This window comes from Jaculus jaculus, chromosome 7, assembly GCF_020740685.1.
Source record: "Jaculus jaculus isolate mJacJac1 chromosome 7, mJacJac1.mat.Y.cur, whole genome shotgun sequence".
Classification (NCBI taxonomy): domain Eukaryota; kingdom Metazoa; phylum Chordata; class Mammalia; order Rodentia; family Dipodidae; genus Jaculus; species Jaculus jaculus.
In genome coordinates, this window is record NC_059108.1 from 25,181,553 (window position 1) to 25,202,541 (window position 20,989).

Consider the following 20,989-nt stretch of genomic DNA (forward strand, 5'->3'; position numbering starts at 1 on the left):
AGTGCAATGGCATATTATGAAAACATCATAAATTATTTTAATGAAATGTAACTACTGCTGGAAATTAGCACAGCACCAGTAAGGCAGGTGCAGAGTTGGTTGAAAGCTCAACTTTGAATTTCAACACAGACAATGACGTAGCTCAGTGGGTAGAGCACTTGCTTAGCACAAGACAAGCCCTGGTCTTGATCCCTAGTACCACATAAACTTGATGTGATCTTTGATTTCTGGTTAGCCACTTGACAAAGTTAGAATCTTCTTGGAAATGTCTGTGAGGAATTTTTCTAGAAATTCTAGGTTGGCTGAGCTGGGAAGACCCACCGTCACCGTGGACAGTGTCATCCGATGGGCTGGGGCCTTGACTAAATCAAGGAGAGCTGGGCAACAGCATTCATCGTCTGCTTCCTCACTGTGACCAGCTTCCTCAAGCTCCTGCCGCACCGTCCCTTCTACGCTGGGCTAGAACCTTGACCCACAAGGGGAAATAAGCACTCTCTTCCTTAAGTTGCTTCTTGTGAAGTTTTGGTCACAGCAGTGAGAAAGTGACTAATATACTAGGCATGGTGGCACCAACTTGTAGGATCAGCATTAAGAAGTGCACTGTCACCATAGCAAATTGGGGGCCACCCTGGGCTACAAGAGATCCCATCTCAACCAAAACATTGTTTCACTACTTATGTTTCTTCAGAAAATGACCCATCAAAATAAAAGAATGACTGAGATGGGGAGGGGGATATGATGGAGAATGGAGTTTCAAAGGGGAAAGCGGGGGGGGGGGGGAGGGTATTACCATGGGATATTTTTTTATAATCATGGAAGTTGTTAATAAAAATTTGGAAAAAAAAAAAAGAAAATGACCCATTTAAAACTGTTGACAGGTACTTACTGTTCTGATCATACAAAGTCCTGTATAACAATCAGACTTAGTCTTAATTTTATGCTTATTATTTCAAAAATAGTTACCAACTGAGTTGTGTATTTAAGGGCAGCCAGCTTTACCAAATAAAGGAAAGGACACCCATTAAAAAAAATAGTTACCAAGTTAGAATCCACAGCTGGGGATCACTGTGAATTCAAGGCCACCCTGAGACTACATAGTAAATTCCAGGTCAGTCTGGGCTGGACTAAGACCCTACCTCAAAAAACCCACCTGAGTCTGTGGCTATACACTTTACACTATCATATTCAAACTACCACACCTTGTATGCATGAAGATCTGAACCCACATGAAAGTCAGACCTGGGGGCTGGAGAGATGGCTCAGCAGTTACGGCACTGGCCTGCAAAGCCTCGTCTCAGGTTTGATTCCCTAGAACCCACATCTGCTTGCAAATATATATATTTTTTAAGTCAGATGTGGTATGTGCTTATAGTCCTGTGGCTGGGGAGGTTAAAAAAATGTTCCTGGTGACGACACCCCAGGTTGTCTTGTGGCCTCCATATGCATGCATGTGCATGCACACCCACCCCCACCCCAGGTGGATATAGGCACTCTGCTTCCACACCCAGCTATATTCTTAAAATTTCTTTAGCCAGAGGTGGTGCATGCCTTTAATCCCAGCACTCGGGAAGCAGAGGTAAGTGGATTGCCATGAGTTCGAGGCCAGCCTGAGACTATAGTGAATTCTAGGTCAGCCTGTGCTAGAGTGAAACCCTATTTTTAACCCACCCTCAAATTTTTAAAAGTGTCATTATTTTATTTTTATATATTTGAGAAAGAAAGAGGCAGAGAATAGGTGCATCAGAGGCCCCTGCTGCTGCAAACAAACTCCAGTACATGTGCCACCTTATGCACTTGATCTACCTGAGTCCTGGGGAACTGAACCTGGGTCCTCTGGCTTTACAGCAAGTGCCTTAACCACTAAGCATCTCCAGCTCATTTTCTTTTTATTTATTTGCATGTGTGTGTGTGTGTGTGTGTGTGTGTGTGCGCGCGCGCGCATGATTGTACCAGGGCCTTTTGCCACTACAAATACAGCTACCAGGACCAGCAGGCTTTGCAAGCAAGCACCTTCAACCACACTCAGCCATCTTCCCAGCCTCAAACTTAATGTTATTTCCTTCCTGTTTTTCTTTGCTTTCCACTGCCAGACAGGGAGTTTTCTCATGTGGAAGAATGAGGATTCATGGGGGCTGGGCTGGGGGAGAAAGTAGAGGAAATAGGCCCATGATGAAATACTAGTCATGCATGTCTTAACAGGAATATTAAAGGTCAGCCTGCCCCCAGAGTAGTTTTTCAATAAAACCAATACTTCGAGGAAGCATGCTATATATGTTAAAAAAAAAAAATTAGCAGCTGTGTAGTCCAGACATACCTTACGTGTATTGTCCAGCAACACAGATACTGCCAATGATACTTTATGGGAGCCATTTAACATTTTAAAATTAGTTATTTTGAAATTATTTATTTGTGAGAGAAAGAAGGGGAGAGATAGAAAGAAAGAAAGAATGGGTGTATCAGGACCTGCAGCCATGCAAACAAAATCCAGATGCATGCACCACCTCTGCATCTGGCTTGTGTGGGTACTGGGGAAATTGAACTCAGGTCCTTGGGCTTCACAGGCAAACACCTTAACTGCTAAGCCATCTCTCCAGCCCCACCACTTGACATTTTATAGGCAGCCTTCTATTCAACAGTTATTCTGAAAAAATGTTTGCAATGAATGTCTGTCTTGGCAGGCTGCATAATATGTATGCATGGAAGTGGTGGGCAGCAGATCCAAGTGTGGCTGACTACGCTGAGTTCTGATGTCCCCATGTGCCCTTCTGCCCTCTCTGAAGTGCAGCTAGATTGTCAGCTCTCTGCCTCGCGTTGCTTAGCTGCCAAGACTCAGCTTTAGATGGTTTGCAAGGCTCTGCTTTCCAATCTATCTCATGTCATTATGTCTGACAAAAATGTGTTGCTTAACATGCTAAAGGAAATGGACAATATGTTAAAGAAAGATGTGTTTTTCTTGGGAGGTGCAGCCAGAAAAACCATCAGCAACTATACAACGGTAGCACACTGGGAGGTTTCGCTGTAGAGCATGGACAACTTTCTGAAGCAAGCGAGCAGCCTATAGGCACTGTTTGAATCACCAAATACATTTTAAAAATTTTATTTATTTGAGACAGACAGAGAGAGGGAGAGAGAAAAAGGGGGGGGGGAGAGGGAGGGAGAATGGGTGTATCACTGCAAACAAACTCCAGACGTATGTGCCACCTTAACTTGCTGACTTCTAATAATGCTTAAAGCATTAAACAAACACTTTTCACTGATAGTCTTTACCTTAGCAAGTCAGTTTTCTTAGGAGATTTCTTCCCTTACCCCAGAACACTGAAGCTGGGTGTGCATTATATGTAATAAGCCACATTCAACAACTCATATTTTCTACTTTCTTTTCTGAAGCATTGGCACCTCCCTTTAGTCAAGTTCCAGTCACGTGCCTCCTCCGATGCCCTCTCTAGATCCTGCTCTTCCCCTAGCTGTAAGATGTTCAGGGATAGTGATCCTATTAGGAAGTACTTACAAAACAGATCTCCGTTTTACCTGAATAAATGCACACAAATGTCCCCCTGTCAATGTCATCTAGGCAGCGTACTCCCCATCCCTTCTTCTCTGTTTTGAATACTTGCAGCCTCAGATGAGGGCCATGTTGGACAACGCGGTTTTGACATATTTGTCGATTACACTTGCACAATAGGTTGCATTCATAAATGCTGTAAATAAAAGACATAAATAATAATAACAATCAGAACCCTCAAAAAACTAGGCTCTGCAAGGTCATGGATATCAAGGCCAACTTTTGCCTGAACGATTGCATTGTATGGAGTCCTACCCTTCCTTTGGCTCTTACATTCTTTCTGTCAACTCTTCCACAATGGACCCTGAGCCTTGGAAGGTGTGATAAGAAGTGTTTCAGTGCTGAACCCTCCTCTGCAGTATATCAACCTTGAAAGGATAATAACTCTCAATTCTTAGATGAACTCTTCTTCCTTCTTCCCTCTTCCTGCCTCCAAAGTGCTAGGATTATAGATATGTACCACCATGCCTAGTATCTTAAAACAGGAAAATGGCTGTTTAAAGAAAGCTGACCCTAGAGGTGGTAAGAGCCAAATCTGAAGCAGATGAATGCTTTAGTATGCTCTGTGATATACTGTGTGGTCTCTGACATCCATTTCCACACATATACAGATGGGTTCTGTACCATTATACCTTAATAATTTATATTTTCAGTGTTAGAAACATATATGTAAACAAAATCTAGACTATGAAAATGGCTTAGCTGTTATACATGCTTGCTTGTGCAAAGCTTGCTAAGCTGGGTTTGATTCCCCAGTACCCATGTAAAGCCAGATGCACAAGGTAGCACATGCATCTGGAGTCTGCAGTTACAAGAGCCCCTGGCATACCCATAACTATGCTTTCTGTCTCTTTCTCTCTCTCTGCTTGTAAATAAATAAAGAATATTAAAACTGGTAAGAGGATAGACCTCAAAAAAGTACCCTCCTTCACAGATAGAAGCCCTTCATAACAAATCCTCAAGGTATCTTACCCAGTAGGTATTTGTCTCTGTAGTCTTTTGTATTTATATCCAGTAGTTATTCTATCGCTTGACGAGAGATAAGGTTTAGCATTTCTTGCTGTCAACTGAAGACATGCACACTTTTTTCTGAAAGGAAGGCAATAGATGAAGAAGTCAGAATTAAAAAAAAAAAAAATCAAGTTAAGAGGCTTCCTAAAGGTGTAAACGATTTACAATGTAATCTTATTTAGGAGAGCTGTTTGGTTCAGAGAACTGCAGAAACACCTCCCCAAAAATAGTAGGCCTCTCTTAAAGACAACACAAACCAAAAGTTTACAAGTAATAAAATGCATTAATCTTATTTGCCCACAAAATAAATACGTGACATATGAGTTTTCTTTAACTTGTCAACATGGGTTCACTTTTTTACTCAGCAGAAAAAATAGAAAATATTCTCTTAGTTTTAGTCTTCAACAACAAGTAAACTTAGATGTATCAAATCTGCAAAGATCTTGCAGGGTTTTTAAAAAAATATTTTATTCTTTATTTATTTATTTGAGAGTGACAGACAGAAAAAGAGGAAGAGAGAGAGAGAATGGGCATGCCAGGGGCTCCAGCCACTGCAAACGAACTCCAGATGCATGCAACCCCTTAGTCCCATTAAAAAAAAAAAAAAAAAAAGTGGGTAAGAGGATCTCCATGAGATTGAGGTCACCCTGAGAGTACATTTCCAGTTCAGCCTGAGCTAGAGTGAGACCCTACCTCAAAACAAACAAACAAAAAAGGTTGGAGAGATGGCTTAAGATGTTAACGCATTTGCCTGTGAAGTCAAAGGACACAGGTTCAATTCCTCAGGACCTACATAAACCAGATGCTCAAGGTGGTACATGTGCCCGGAGTTCGTTTATAGCAGCTGAAGGCCCTTGTGTGCCTCATCCTGTCTCTCCCTCTCTATCTATCTGCCTCTTTCTCTTTCTCAAATAAATAAATATTAAAAAAAACCCAAAAACTAATAAAAAAATTAACAAAACAGAAAAAGCAAAACCCAAACAAATAAGCAAACAAAAAACATTATAAGCCCCCCATGAATTCATACTTGTCTTCAATTGCTATATAATGCAAAAATGAAAAATGCAAAAACAAAGCAAACCAAATTAAAAAATCTTTCCCTCCTTTACAAAAACTCGCTAAAGCCGGGTCAAGATGTTCTCAGCATTTAAGTGAAGGAAAATCAAGAAACAAGTAGTTCCAAAAGGGAATGAAGAGTGAATGTATCGTCATGGATCATCTGAGACTCATTAAAAATATTTTTAGTTGGGTGTGGTGGCACACTCCTTTAATCCCAGCACTCGCCTTTAATCCCAGCACTAGGGAGGCAGAGATAGGAGGATCGCCGAGAGTTCAAGGACACCCTGAGACAACATAGTGAATTTCCCATCAGCCTGAGCTAAAGTGAGACCTTACCTTGGAAAAACCACCACATATATATATATTAGAAGCCAGGTGTGGTGGTGTACACCTTTAATCCCAGCACTCGAGAGGCAGAGGTAGGAGGATCGCCATGAGTTCGAGGCCATCCTGAGAATACGTAGTGAATTCCAGGTCAGCCTGGGGTAGTGAAACCCTACCTCAAAAAGCAAAAACACAACAACAAACTAGTTTATTTTCCTTCAGCACTTTAATTTTTTTTTTTTGCAAAAGTCTGCCTTTTCCAATAACTTTTGAGATTTGCACTCTATCCTAAATATATTCAAAGTTAAACTATGATAGGAGGTGTGTATGTATGTATGTATGTATGTGTGTGTGTGTGTGTATATATACACACACACACATACATATATATATACATACACACACATACATATACACTGCTTTCTTGTTTTTTTTTTTTAAATTATTTATTTATTTATTTATTTGAGAGCGACAGACACAGAGAGAAAGACAGATGGAGGAAGAGAGAGAGAATGGGCGCGCCAGGGCTTCCAGCCTCTGCAAACGAACTCCAGACGCGTGCGCCCCCTTGTGCATCTGGCTAACGTGGGACCTGGGGAACCGAGCCTTGAACCGGGGTCCTTAGGCTTCACAGGCAAGCGCTTAACCACTAAGCTATCTCTCCAGCCCTGCTTTCTTGTTTTTGAGACAGGGTTTTATATTTATATAGTCCAGGCTGGCCTCTGACTGAATATGTATCTGTTATTAGTCTTGAACCCGTTTCTATCTCCCAAGTGCTGGATTACAGGTGTGCACTACTATGCCCAGTTTATGAGGTGTGGGGAGGTCCTCATGCATGCCAGGCAAACACTCCATCTAAGCTGCATCCCTGGCCCCTTCCTTTCTTTTGGATAGAATAAGCCCTTTTGAATTTGAAGACCTCTGCCATTCTTTATATAAAATCCTCAGCATTTCTCTTTGAATGTTACATCTTCTCAGATCTGTGATGAAATTTTTGATCCCATGTTTCATGTTTTACAATCTGAAAGTTTTACTCCGTATTTTTATATCTTTATATTGTAGGAAATATCCTTAACTTTTGATTTGCAACTAGTTCTTTCTTTAAGTTAAAAAAAAAAAAAATAGCCAGGGCCTCTAGCCATTGCAAACAAACTCCAGACACATGTGCCACCTTGTCCATCTGGCTTATATGGGTACAGGGGAATGGAACCTGGGTCATTAGGCTCCACAGGCAAGTGCCTTAACCACTAGACCATCTCTCCAGTCCTAATTCCTTCTTTAGATACATAAAACCCCACTACTTAGTCTAGATTTGTTATCTCCCCTTCATGACTATATGTTTTATTTTCCATGCTTTCTAATGGTTCTTTTTATTTCCAGCAGTTTCTTTTCTAATCCCCTTTTATGTCATGGATATAAATATTTCTCCTCTCTTTGGACTTCTTTTTATTGTTGTGTGTGGCGGTGGATCAAAACTAGGGCTTCACACATGCTAGGCAAACATTACCACTCACCTACATCCTTAGCTCTTCTTCAGACATTTTATTTTTTAACTACTTTTATTTATTTATTTTGGTTTTTCGAGGTAGGGTCTTGCTCTAGCCCAGGCTGACTGAAATTCACTATGTAGTCTCAGGGTGGCCTTGAACTCCTACCTCTACCTCCCGAGTGCTGGGATTAAAGGCGTGCACCACCACGCCTGGCTTTAAGTACTTTTTTTGCACTTGTGATTGTATTCATCCACTATGACTTTCTTGCTTCTTTGGACATTTAAAAAATGTACCTATATTAAAGTCTTTTTAAACTACACTATACAGTTGTCTGATTTCTCAGGTTTGAATTCTCTATTTGATAGGACTCATGCCTTTTTGGTCCATAGGTGCCTGTGTTTTTCTAATACTTGTTTGAAAGCGTATCTCTTGGCGGGGCTTATGCCTGTATGCGCCTCTATGCTGGGTGCTTGCTGCACTGCTGTTGCCTTGGTCCTGTGGGTTTCCTACTGTAACTCAGGTTTCATTAACATAATTATAGACCTTGTGATAGTAATCTGGTTTTGTCTTGCATAGGCACCCGTTTCTATTCCCCAAGGACCCAATGACTACAAGTAGTAGTTGGGTTACATTTAAAGACAATTTTTACAAAATAAAGTACTTATTTTTAGGCAGAAAAAACTCAGGGCAAGAAGAGGTCTTTTCTATAAGAGGCCTGGCTGAAACAAACCTAAATCTGCTACTAGCAGCTTTATATTTCTCGTTTCATAGTGAGACAATGGTGGAAAGTATTATCTACAGTACAGTCACCCCTAGCAGTGGGCTCTTAAAAATACTGGATGGACAATTCCATGCATAAACAATTCACAAATTTTAAACCACATGCTATTTGGAGTAGCAAGATAAAATACCACACGGTCCCACTCCATTTCACTTGGAATCATGACTTATCCCTGTGTCTACACAGTACATGACCTTCTAAGTTAAGCCATGAAGTAGGAATAGTGGTGATCAGACCAAGTGCTATGCTGCTATACAGTGCTTGTGTTCAACTACGCCTATGTGGCAAGGCCCAGGTATAGGGAAAGGCAGAGTATGTATATAGAATTTGGTACTATATATGGCTTCACCCACGCATGGGCCTCTGAATCTAAGAACAGCTGTATTTAAATTTCGTTTTCATTTGCCGAGTACTGAAAGTTGTATTTGCATTCAGCATACATAAACACCCCTCTCTCTTATCTGGGCATCCACAAATGTGTATGGCTTACACGTGATTTAAAGACAGTATTGTTCCTCAAGGTGTTTTATGTATTTATTTTGCTGTGTATGTGTAGTATGCATAGTGTGTCGCATGTAGGCGTTTGTGTGTGGAGCTGGGCACACCCTGTGGCGGTCAGGAGAATGTCGGGGTCCTCCTTCTATGGCTCTTCTGCCTTATTTCCCCAAGACACTGTCAATGTTTCTCATTGAACTTGGAGCTCTGGAGATGGTTCTGTCTCTGCTCATTTCTGCGCTGTGGTCACAGGCAGGTGCAGCCATGCCCAGCTTTTTACATGAGTGTGGGGGAATTGAACTCAGGTCTTCTTGTTGGTGCAGCAAGCACTCTTACCCAAAGAGCCATCTCTGCACCTTCTCAATGTCCTAACATATGAGAACATGTCATTTTTTTTGATGGTATGGCAATAGTATGACCAACAAATAGCAGTTGCAAGCATTATTAACTTTCTAAAAATTAGCCAGAAATGATAAGTATTTGGTAAAAATAGAATATAACAAATGCAGGGCTGGAGAGATGGCTTACTGGTTAAGGTGCTTGCCTGCAAAGCATAAGGACCCAGGTTCAGCTCTCCACTTCCCACATAATAAGCCAGATGCACATAGTGGCACATGTTTCTGGAGTTCATTTCCACTGGCTAGAGGCACTGGAGTTCCTATTCTCTCTCTGCTTGAAAACACATAAAAAAATATTACTCCTCAGTGCCCACCTAAGCCAGATGCACAAGGCAGCGCATGCATTTGGAATTTGTTTACAGTGGCTAGAGGCCCTGGCATGCATATTCTCTCTGCCTCTTCCTCCTCTCTCTCTCAAATAAATAAAATTAAATTAAAATAAGACTATAACAAATAAGAATGATATAATAATTAAAACAGGTTCAATCACTGGCTCTCCAAATCATTTGCTTTCTGATGCCTTTGCATTTATTTCTCTGAGACTCACCTTCTGCATGTGTAGCAGAGATAATATTACTGACTGAATGTTTTTTTTTAAAATATATTTTATTTATTTGAGAGAGAAAAAGAGGGAGGGAGGGAGGGGGGAGGGGGGGAGAGAGAGAGAGAGAGAGAGAGAGGGGGAGAGAAAGGGAAAGAGAATGGGCATGCCAGGGCCTCCAGCCACTGCAAACAAACTCCAGATGCAGGTTCTCCCTTGTGCATCTGGCTTACATGGGTCCTGGAGTGATGAACCATGATCCTTCAGCTTTGCAGGCAAGTACCTTAACCCCTAAGCCATATCTCTAGCCCTTTTAAAAAATTAAAATTTTTTTTAAAGTATTTATTTATTTGAGAGTGAGAGAGAGAAAGAGAGAGAGAGATAGAGAATGGGCACAACAGGGCCTCCAGCTACTGCAAACGAATTCCAGATGCGTGTGCCACCTTGTGCATCTGGCTTACATGGGTGTTGGGGAATCAAAACTAGGTCCTTTGGCTTTGCAGGCAAGCATGTTAACCACTAAGTCACCTTCCCAGCCCTGCAGGGTTTTTTATGATGATAAAATATTTAAAGTGCCTAGTCTGACACTACTAAATGGTATTGTAATTGTTAGTATGATTCTGGTACTCCATCAAAGGAAATACTCATCCTTAGAAGAATTTTCAAGTTACCATTCTTAGAAAGTAGTGGGAGAACACACACACCTTTTCATTTTAGCCTCTTTGTGAACAGATTTTAGACAGACAGAGAAAGACAATTTGGTACACAGCAGGACTTGACAAGTGTTTCTATGTTCAGAAGATTTTTTTTTCACATCATGGTTTTCTACTCACATGTCTATGCAGCCCTCAGAACAGTCACATGAATCAAAGAGCATGTTGGAAAAGTTGTTTAGATAATATGGTCGTGGCCATATGGTCTTTCTGTACTTAAACTGTGGAAGCATCCTACTGTCAATCTCATTACAGAAAGAAATTGGCACTGATTCCACTCCATTACTAATATCCACATCAGACACAACTTCTTGCTTTGGGGAATTCCGACTCAGCTGAACATAGGTATTGAAAGAAAAGTTGTCTGTAAACAGAAAGTTACACTCTGTCTCAAGTAGATAATGAAACACTTCCTCCATGTTCCGCAGACTCCTTCCACAAGGGGTTTTATAACTCACGTGGAGTGCTGAAGAATGAGAGTTTGTTTTTGCATGTCGTCTTTGGAAGTGACATCTGATTGGTAGCTGCAAAGGATTTTCTCCCTTGAAGGTGGGTGGCATTTTCATGAGGCAGGCACCAGAGCAGACATGACTTTGGTAAGATAAATTCAAAGGTGGCTCCTTTCCTCCAAAGTCTTTATTTTCTAGACAGAGAACTTCCTTTCTTTCTGTAGATCTGTCAGAATAAACCACTTATTAATATCTCACATTTATATATTTCACATTTAAAAACTGCTACTATTAACTTCCTGAATAACAGGAAAATAGACCAGAATTTGAAATGAACATTTTAGTGTGTTCTCTAATCAGTTAAAGACTATACATAATTTCAGGACAGTCTAGGAAGTTTTGATGACACTGTTACATTCTAACTGGCTCTTGACAGGCATAGCAAATTTTGTGTCCAGATTATATAGGAGGCTTGGAAACTGAATCTCGGCCAGCAGGGTTTGCAAGTAAGTGCCTTTAACTGCTAAGCCTTCTTGCTAGCCCCAATACATTCATTTTCTTTTTTTCTTTCTCTTTTTTAACTTGAAGGCGAAAGAAAGAGACAGCATGGGCATACCAGGGCCTCCTGCTGCTGCACACGAACTCCAGATGCAAGTGCCACTTTTGCATCTAGCTTTATGTGGGTACTGGAGAATCAAACCCAGGCTGTCAAGCTTCGTAAGCAAGCATCTTTAACGGGTGAGCCATCACTCATCTCACTTTTGAATGAGCACATATTTACCTTGTGACTTTTGAATCACTTAATCATAGTTCATGTTCTTATAAGTATAGCACATATTTTTGAGGTTTATTCCATGGTTACAGATTGAATTATAATTCTTACGCCAATCTGACCCTGTGTGATAAGAGTTTACAGAATGTTGCTCACAGGAACTCTTCCCTCACTCTTATCTCTGTGGTGGAGTGTTCACCGAGCACCAGACTATAGCTTCATTCCCCAGTACCACCAAAGAGGGGAAAAAATTGTGTGGCACACGCACACACAAAAATAAAGAAAGGTGGGCTGGAGGTATGGCTCAGTGGTTAAGGCATTTGCCTGCAAAGCCAAAGGACCCAGGTTCAATTCCCCAGGACCCATGTTAGCCAGATACACAAGGGGCACACGTATCTGGAGTTCGTTTGCAGTGGCTGGAGGCCCTGGTGCATCCATTTTTTCCTCTCCCTCTTTCTCCGTAAAATAAGTAAATAAAATATAAAATATTTTTTAAAAAATAAAGAAAGGTAAGGCTTGGGGAATGTGACTCAGTGGGTAGAGTAATTGTTTAGCAACACGTGGCCTGGGAAATAATCCCCAGTACAACATAAACTGGGTGAGGTAGTGTACTCCTACAATGCCAGCATGTAGGAGGTAGAGTCAGGAGGATCTCAATTGAAGGTAATTCTTGGCTACACAGCAAGTTCAAGGCCAGCCGGGGGCTGGGGGAGGGGAGGGATAGTTGAAACCCCCGTATTAAAAAAAAAAAAAGAAAGAGAAAAGAGATGGAGGGATGGCTTAGCGGTTAAGGTGTTTGCCTGCAAAGCCAAAAGACCCAGGTTCGATTCCCCAGGACCCACATAAACCAGATACACAAGGGGCATATGCATCTGGAGTTCGTTTGCAGTGGCTAGAAAGGAAATTTCCAGAAGGTACATATGGTTATCTTCACACTGATCTCTTCAAAGTTTCTACAAGAGCATCAAATGTGTAACTTCTTAAGACACAGAATTTAGAAAGCCAATGCTGGTTATTGAATCAATAAGTGAAAAAAGTCAAACTTAACCAAAATTTCCACTTTATAGTTCTTAATCATTTTTTAGACTATTATAGCAATGAACTTCCTTACCAATCTAGCAAGAGAAACGTTATGTAGGGCAGTAAGAGAGTAAAGGAAATTCACAAGTTCAATAATTCTTTCTGAAGAGCAATAAAAAGAGGCTTCTGGAGGAGTGAAAGTTTTGTCAGATTGTTTTCAATAATCATAATATAGAGCAGAAAGCTGGGCGTGGTGGCACATGCCTTTAATCCCAGCACTTGGCATGGAGGGGTAGGATTGCTGTGAGTTCGAGGCCACCCTGAGACTACATAGTGAATTCCAGGTCATCCTGGGCCAGAGTGAGACCCTACCTCAAAAAACCAAAAGAACAGACGCATGTGTACAAGAAGATAGACTAGAAAGACAAAATGCACACAAACAAGATATCTACACTTCAAAATAAATTGTAATAATGAATTGAACCAAAAAGTAAAACTTTTCAGGAATAAATCAATTTAAAATGCAATTGTCTGAACATAAGGAAGAGCTTGTTGGGCAAAATTACTATAAACAAGAATCTTACATTAGAATGGTTGAATCTGTACTTAAAAACTCCTGAGACTGGGTGTGGTGGTGCACACTTTTAATCCCAGCACTTGGGAGGCAGAGGTAGGAGGATCTCCATGAGTCTGAGGCCACCCTGAGACTACATAGCGAATTCCAGGTCAGCCTGAACTAAAGAGGGAGCCTACATTGAAATACCAAAACTACTGAGATTTTATACTGTATATTATGTCAAAATTTCTAAAGAAATGGTTTGTGAACTACTAAAAGCTAGTTAGGGAGTTTAACAGTCTGAACTTAAGATTTCTGCAACAACATATTCAATTTTTTTAAATGGGTCTTTGAAACTGATTCAAACTATACAGACATCTCTACTGGGAAGTTTGAGGCCAGCCTCAAAAACCAAAACCAGGATGCCAGGCAAGGATGGCTCATGCTTATAATCCCAGCACAGGGAGGCTGAAATGGAAGGGTCAAGAGTGCAAGGTCAGCTTGAGCTACAAGAGACAGGCTTGCAGATAAACAAACAGATTCTCATTGAGCGAGCGAGTGAGCGAGAGAGAGAGAGAGAGAGAGAGAGAGAGAGAGAGAGAGAGGGGAGGGGGAGGGGGGTGGAGACGGAGGGAGAGAGAGGGGGAGGGGAAGGGAGCGAGAGAGGGAAAGGGAGAGGGAAAGGGAGAGAGAGGGAGAGAGAGGGGAGGGGGAGAGAGAGAGAGAGAGAGAGAGAGAGAGAGAGGAAGAGGGAGGGAAGGAGAGAAAGAAAATCAATCCCCAACTAAACAAACTAATCTAAAACAACAAAACCCCAACAATGAAAAGACAACTTTAATATCTGTAAATGTAAACTACCTATAGTTGTGTTTACTTGCAGCTTTTATATAAACTAAAATATGACAGAAAAAATTCCCTTTAGAGAATTTTTTTAAAGGGGGAGCTCAGTTTAGTTTTAGACAAAAGGAAAAATAAAGGCAAAAACATTTTATACTGCAGAATGTTGAGAGGCAAAGGAAGAAGGCAGGTCAGAATAATATGGATTATTCGCGTTAACTTTCAGGACACCACTCAAGAGCTGTTATAAATTGAAAATATTATACTGATACTGATACACAGTTTTTTTTTTATTTTTTTAATCTTTTTATTGTTGTTGTTCATTTTTTATTTATTTGAGAGCGACAGACATAGAGAGAAAGACAGATGGAGGGAGAGAGAGAGAATAGGCGCGCCAGTGCTTCCAGCCTCTGCAAACGAACTCCAGACGCACGCGCCCTCTTGTGCATCTGGCTAACGTGGGACCTGGGGAACCGAGCCTCGAACCGGGGTCCTTAGGCTTCACAGGCAAGCGCTTAACCACTAAGCCATCTCTCCAGCCCTGATACAGTTTTAATAGTACAAATAATCTAGGAATTTCTTTCCACTTCTTCCTCCTCCTCCTCCTCTTCCTCCTCCTCCTCCTCCTCCTTTTTTTTTTGCTTGTGCATGTGTGGTATGTGCATAGGTATGTACCCATGCAGTGCCCATGCACTTGCCTGTGTGGCCAGAGAGGAATTTTGGGTGTTTTACTGCTCTTCCACCCTTTCTTATTTTTTTTTAATATATATTTTTCAAATTATTTATTTATTTGAGAGCGACAGGCACAGAGAGAAAGACAGATAGAGGGAAAGAGAGGGAATGGGCGCGCCAGGGCTTCCAGCCTCTGCAAACGAACTCCAGATGCATGCGCCCCCTTGTGCATCTGGCTAACGTGGGACCTGGGGAACCGAGCCTCGAACCGGGGTCCTTAGGCTTCACAGGCAAGCGCTTAACCGCTAAGCCATCTCTCCAGCCCCCACCCTTTCTTATTTAAGTAGGAGTCTCACACTAATACTGGAGGTATTCTCCTCACCACCACCCCCCCACCCCCCCGCAAGCTCTGGCAATTCTCAGGTCTCTGCTCCCTTATTGGACTGGGGATATAGACATGCATGGCCAGGGAATCATCCAAGTGGTCTTTCAGGCCTTCTCTGGCCCTCATGTTTGCACAGGAAGTGTATCATTTTGAATGGAAAAAAAGCCAGCTTGAAAGATTTCAGTGCATCAATAAAATGCACCACCATCTAAGCTGAATTTGATTTTAAAAAATTATAATATATATGGATATTAAATAAACAGCATATTCAGAATAACATAATTCATATACATACAGAACTGTACAATCCTCTGGAATGGAGTCTTCACAAGACGTGGAGGGAAACACTTCAGATTTGTTTTCTTGTTCATTCTGAGCCCCGGGTATACTATCTACATGAAAGAAGTACGAACGTGAGCAAAAGTGAAGGAGGGAAGGAGAAAGCTAGCCTTTTTTGAGGCAGTTTCAGTTACAGATTGAGGCTCAAAGAGGACCCGAGATACCACCACAAAAATGGAACTTGTGTCTGATGAAGACTGATCTACAGCGGCCCTGCTACCCAGTTTAGCATGCTACCTAAACAGACAGCCCTGGACGGGCTGGCCCAGAAAACCACCCTCAATCTAATAACACCCCATTTCCCCCTGCTTATAAAGGCTCCTGTCTTCTTCCTATGATGGACTCAGCTCTGCTCTGCTTCTCTGCTAGGCCTGCCTGCCTCTCTTGCTAGGGCCACAAGGATACTAGAGTCCCGCTTCCCCCTCACCCAGCCTGGGTGTGTGTGTGGGGGGAGAGAGCAAAAGAACATAAAATATAAAATGGTTTCTTGGTATGGATGGTTTTTCTTCTTATCTGTGCTTTATGGTTTGGGGTAACTTCTCTCTCAGATTACATGCCTGATTTTCCTCTGGTTTCTGAATCTACCATGTCTGGGCTCTCCCCAAGTTTCCTGGAGCTTCTATTTTCCACTGCCAGCAGCTTTACTCTAATCTCCCTTTAAAAGTCTCAGTTTCTCAAGTCCACATGCTTGCAGCTTTACTCTACTCTCTCTTTTACAAGCCCAAGTTCCTCTTAAATTCATGTGTGTGCAGCCTGACTCCAATCTCTCTTTAAAAGCCCCAGTTTCTCTTAAGTCCATGTGTTTGCAGCCTTATTCCAGTCTCTTTTTAAAAGCCTGTGTTTCTTAAGTCCACATGTTTGCAGCCTGACTCTTTTTCGTTTTTGTTTTTTTGCCACAGGCTTTTGCTGTAGCCCAGGCTGACCTGGAATATACTATGCAGTCAGTCTGAGGGCCCCTACTCATAGCAACCCTCCTTCCTCTGCCTCCCAAGTGCTAGGATTAAAGGTGTGTGCCACCATGCCTGGCTCTAATCTTTTTTTTTTTATTTTTAAATTTTTTATTTTATTTATTTATTTGAGAGCGACAGACAGAAAGACAGATAGAGGGAGAGAGAGAGAATGGGCATGCCAAGGCTTCCAGCCTCTGCAAACGAACTCCAGACGCGTGCGCCCCCTTGTGCATCTGGCTAACGTGGGACCTGGGGAACCGAGCCTCGAACCGGGTCCTTAGGCTTCACAGGCAAGCGCTTAACCGCTAAGCCATCTCTCCAGCCCTAATCTCTCTTTTTTAAAATATATTTTTTAAATTAAAAAATTTTAACTTATTTAAGAATGTGCACAAGGGAAAGAGGCAGAGAGAGAAAGAGAAAGAATATGAATGAGCGTGCCAGGGCCTCCAGCCACAACTAACTCCATATGCATGTGCCACTTTGTGCATCTGGCTTATGTGGGTCCCAGGGAATCAAACCAAGGTCCTTTGGCTTTGCAGGCAAATTCCTTAACCGCTAAGCCATCTCTCCAGCCCTCTAATCTCTTTTTTAAAGCCTGTTTCTCTTAAATCCACATGTTTGCAGGCTGACCCTAATTTCTCTTTAAAAGCCTCAGTTTATCTAAGTCCACACTCAAATTCACTTCACGTTTACCCAAACATCGCTGGATAGTGTTGCAGCATTCAATTTCTCTTAAGCAAACCTTATTGACTATGCAGTGTTTCCACACAACAGCGTGTTTCCTAGATCCCACAATTCTTGATTCCCCTCAATAAAGTTAATAATTCATATTAATAATAATTTAATCCTTCTTGAGTCAGTCTTTATAGCAATTCTTTGTCAAAGGTAGGACAGAACCCAAAACTTAGGGTTTATAAATTCTGGAAGACCCTTCCTGAACCCAAGAATCCTGCATCTCAAGGACCTCAAGTTAAAAATCATCCACTAAAATATACAAATGTCTTCACTAACTAGAAATATGGAGCACTGAAATGTACAAACACAAGATTGTCAGTATTTTCAAAAACATTTAGAAAATAATACACGATAAATTAAAATACACAGAACAAACTGATACTGGAGAACAAGTTTGGTTTGGTATAATGTGAATTTTAATCATTTAAGGTGAATATCAAGTATTCCTAGTTCTGTCTTTTATAGAACAACAACAGATTTTCGAGACTTGAAATAGGTCAAAAATAGAAAGTTGGGCTGGAGAGATGGCTTGGTGGTTAAGCACTTGCCTGTGATGCCTAAGGACCCCGGTTCAAGGCTTGATTCTCCAGGACCCACGTTAGCCAGATGCACAAGGGGGTGCACGCATCTGGAGTTCGTTTGCAGTGGCTGAAGGCCCTGGCACACCCATTCTCTCTCTCTCTCTCTGTCATTCTCAAAAAAATAAATAAAAATGTATTTAAAAAAAAATAGAAAGTTTACATATATTGTTTTCTCACCTTTTGGGGAAGATAGGTTTGAGGCATTTGGTTTTTTTTTTTAATTTATCTATAAGGAAGGAGGGAGGGAAGAAGAGAATCTGACTGTATCACAACAAACCAGTTTCATGTGACGCTTTGTTTATCTGGCTTTATGTGGGTACTGCGGAATGGAACCCAAGCTGTCAGGCTTTACAAGCAAATGCTTTTAACCCCTAAGCCATCTCTCCAGCCTGACATTTGGTTATTTCTTTAGGTGTATTATTTATCTTTTCGTATTTCCTCATGCATCTTTTTACATTTGTTTTAATTTTTTAAATTTCTTTTAGTTTTTAATATTATTTGTTTTCTTTTTTTCAAGGTAGGGTCTCACTCAAGCTCAGGCTGACCTGGAACTCACTCTGAGGTTGCAGGCTGGCTTCAAACTCACCTCAGCCTCCCAAGTGCTGGGATTAAAGACGCATGTACCACCCGGGCCTACAGCCACTGTAATCGAACGCTAGACATGTGTGCCACCTTGTGTGCATGTATGATCTTGTGTGCTTGCCTCGTGCATTTGGCTTAGGTGGGATGTGAAGAGTCGAACACGGGTTCTTAGGCTCCGCAGGCTAGTGTTGTAACTGCTAAGCCATCTCCCCAGCCCCTTTTTCCTTCTTTTCAGATGTAGTCTTACTATGTTTTTCTAGCTGTCCTTGAGTTCCTGGGTTACTTTAAGTGATCCTCTTGTCTCAGCCTCCTAAATAGCATGTGGGATTACAGGTGCAGAGTACAGCATCCGCCAAGTCACTGTTCTTCATCCTCCTCTCCCTCTCTGCTCATGCAATGCTGGGGATCAATCCCAGGGGCCTGCACATGCCAGGCAAACACCCTATTCTTTTTCAGGTATTTATACTTCATTGATTCTTCCCTGATAATATGCCTATAAAAATAAACTTTATGCTTCATGATAAGGTTACATGAATGTTCTGTGCTTGGTTTTAGGACTTTTCTTAACATGTTGACTTCTGCCTATGCAACAATAGATTTAAGGAAAAGAAGAGATTCTTATAACAAGACTATTGCAAAAAAAAAAAAAAAGAATTAGCTAGTGACACATGTTGAAACAAAGTAAAGCAGACTTTTCTCTTTAAGGATCACTGCAGTAGATTTAGGGAGCATGAGATGGGATTTCCTTTGAGATGCAGACTGGGCTTAATTCTGAATACAGCAAGGACAAGTGGGGCAGAGGAGAGGTAGTGGATTGAGTCCAGAGACTCTCAAGGCACTGACCTATAGGATTCGTGCTGAGGACAGGCCAGTTTCCATACATACCCAAATACCAAGGAGGGGGGAGGTTCCAAAAACTGCATTTTGTAAGTATAAAAGGGTAAAAAAAGAAGGTTCAGCAGACTTACTCTAGGCAAGCAGACTCCTGTGTGTGTGATATGTGTGCAGAGTCCAGAGGTCAACCTTGAGTGTCATTTCTCAAGTATGAGCCATCTTTTTTGAGACAGGGTCTTTCAATGGCCTATACTTGCTGACTAGGCGATGGCAGGCTAGGAAGCCCCAGGATACATCTGTTTCCATCTCCCCTGGGCTGGGATTATAAACACACATCACCATGCCTGGCTTTTCTTTTTTTAAAAATGTTTTTACTGGGCTGGAGGGTTGGCTTAGCAGTTAAGGCGTTTGCCTGCAAGGCCAAAGGACCTGGGTTCAATGTTAGCCAGATGCACAAGGGGATGCACACATCTGGAGTTCAGTTGCAGTGGCTAGAAGCTCTGGTGCACCCATTCTCTCTCTCTCTTCCTGTTTCTCTGTCAAATAAATAAAAATATTAAAAAATGTTTTATTCACATATTAAGTGTGTTTGTGTGTAAGTGTAAGCTTGACAAAGTAAGTGTGTAAGGGTCAGAGGACAACTTTCAAGTAGGTCCTGACCTTCCACTTGCTTTATGACAGGGCCTCTCACTGTTGCCAAGCTTCCAGGACCTTGTGTATCTACCTCTCTTCTTGCTATAGGAGCACTGGGGTTACAGAAATTTACCAAAGCTGTTGCTGCTGCCTTTTTATTTTTTTGGTGGAGTATGCAACTGAACTCAGGTACTCAACTCAGGGTTGCACGGCAAGCACACCAGATGAGACATCTAACCCACCCTCCCCACTTGTTTCTTATTCATGTGTGCAGGTGAATGAGTATGTGTGTGTGCATGCATGTGAAAGTCAGAACACAACCTTATTTGTTACTCCTTGGAACACTGTCCACCAGTTTTTGGAGGCAAGGTCTCTCACTGGCCTTGGATCTCATAAATTAGGCTAGCCTGGCTGGCCGGTGAGCCCGAGATCCACCGCCTCTGCCTTTTCAGCACTGGTATTACAGGCATGCATCACCACACCAGCACTTTTAAGTGAATTCTGGGGATCTGAGGCTTTTAAGATAAGCTTTTTATCACTGTGGCACTTCCCCACTCCTGTGCCCAGTGGTTTTTAAATGTGGCTTCTGGAGACAGAATTCAGATCTTCATGTCTGTATGACAAAGACTTTACTGACTGAACTATCTCACCAATCTCAGAATCCTTTAGTCTTATTCAATACAACAATAAAAGTTGAGTAAATAAAATGTAAAATTATTGTAATTGTAGCTAGTTGTAAAACAGATGTTTCTCTTTAATTACCCAGGAAAAGAGAAGTCTAAAAGAGTCAAGAAAACTATAAAATAATTAATTGGAAGTTAAGTTTTACAAATTGATAATTATTAATTTTTCCCCTTATAACTTGTTTGTACGAGTCATAAACCTATGACCAAACCAACTTTAGTTAGAGTTGGAAATAAATGATTTACTGATAAAAAAGAAGAGGAAATGATTCCTTTCAAAAAAACAGTGTCCAATCCTTTGTATTGGAACACATTAAGTATTTACAGTTATAATAAGCAAAGGGAAAAAGTCTAATTAGTGGCTTGATCATTGTCTGGGGAGTTCAAGACTGGATCTCAGAGGGCTTGTTTTGACCTCAATACCAAGTATTCTCTTTTAAATAAATATCAGCATGAAACTGTATCACAGGATTTTGACCTCTATATTCACTAATCATGTCAATTATATAACTTCCTTGATTACCTAAAAACATTTCTTCACCAGTGGCAAATACATAAACATTTATTTTGATATATTTTTTTTTACA

The 20,989-nt window shown here is 41.3% G+C and overlaps 1 protein-coding gene across 1 annotated transcript in view; it reads right to left on the reverse strand.

The window, feature by feature from the left end:
* Setdb2 (SET domain bifurcated histone lysine methyltransferase 2) overlaps positions 1-20,989 on the reverse strand; it is a 59,682-nt gene that overhangs the window by 12,620 nt on the left and 26,073 nt on the right. The window contains exons 5-8 of the mRNA XM_045154552.1: positions 15,361-15,457; positions 10,495-11,049; positions 4,535-4,651; positions 3,529-3,698 (exon numbers count right to left, since the gene is read on the reverse strand). Of these exons, the coding sequence (XP_045010487.1) occupies positions 3,529-3,698; positions 4,535-4,651; positions 10,495-11,049; positions 15,361-15,457 (939 nt within the window). The remainder of the gene's footprint in view (positions 1-3,528; positions 3,699-4,534; positions 4,652-10,494; positions 11,050-15,360; positions 15,458-20,989) is intronic.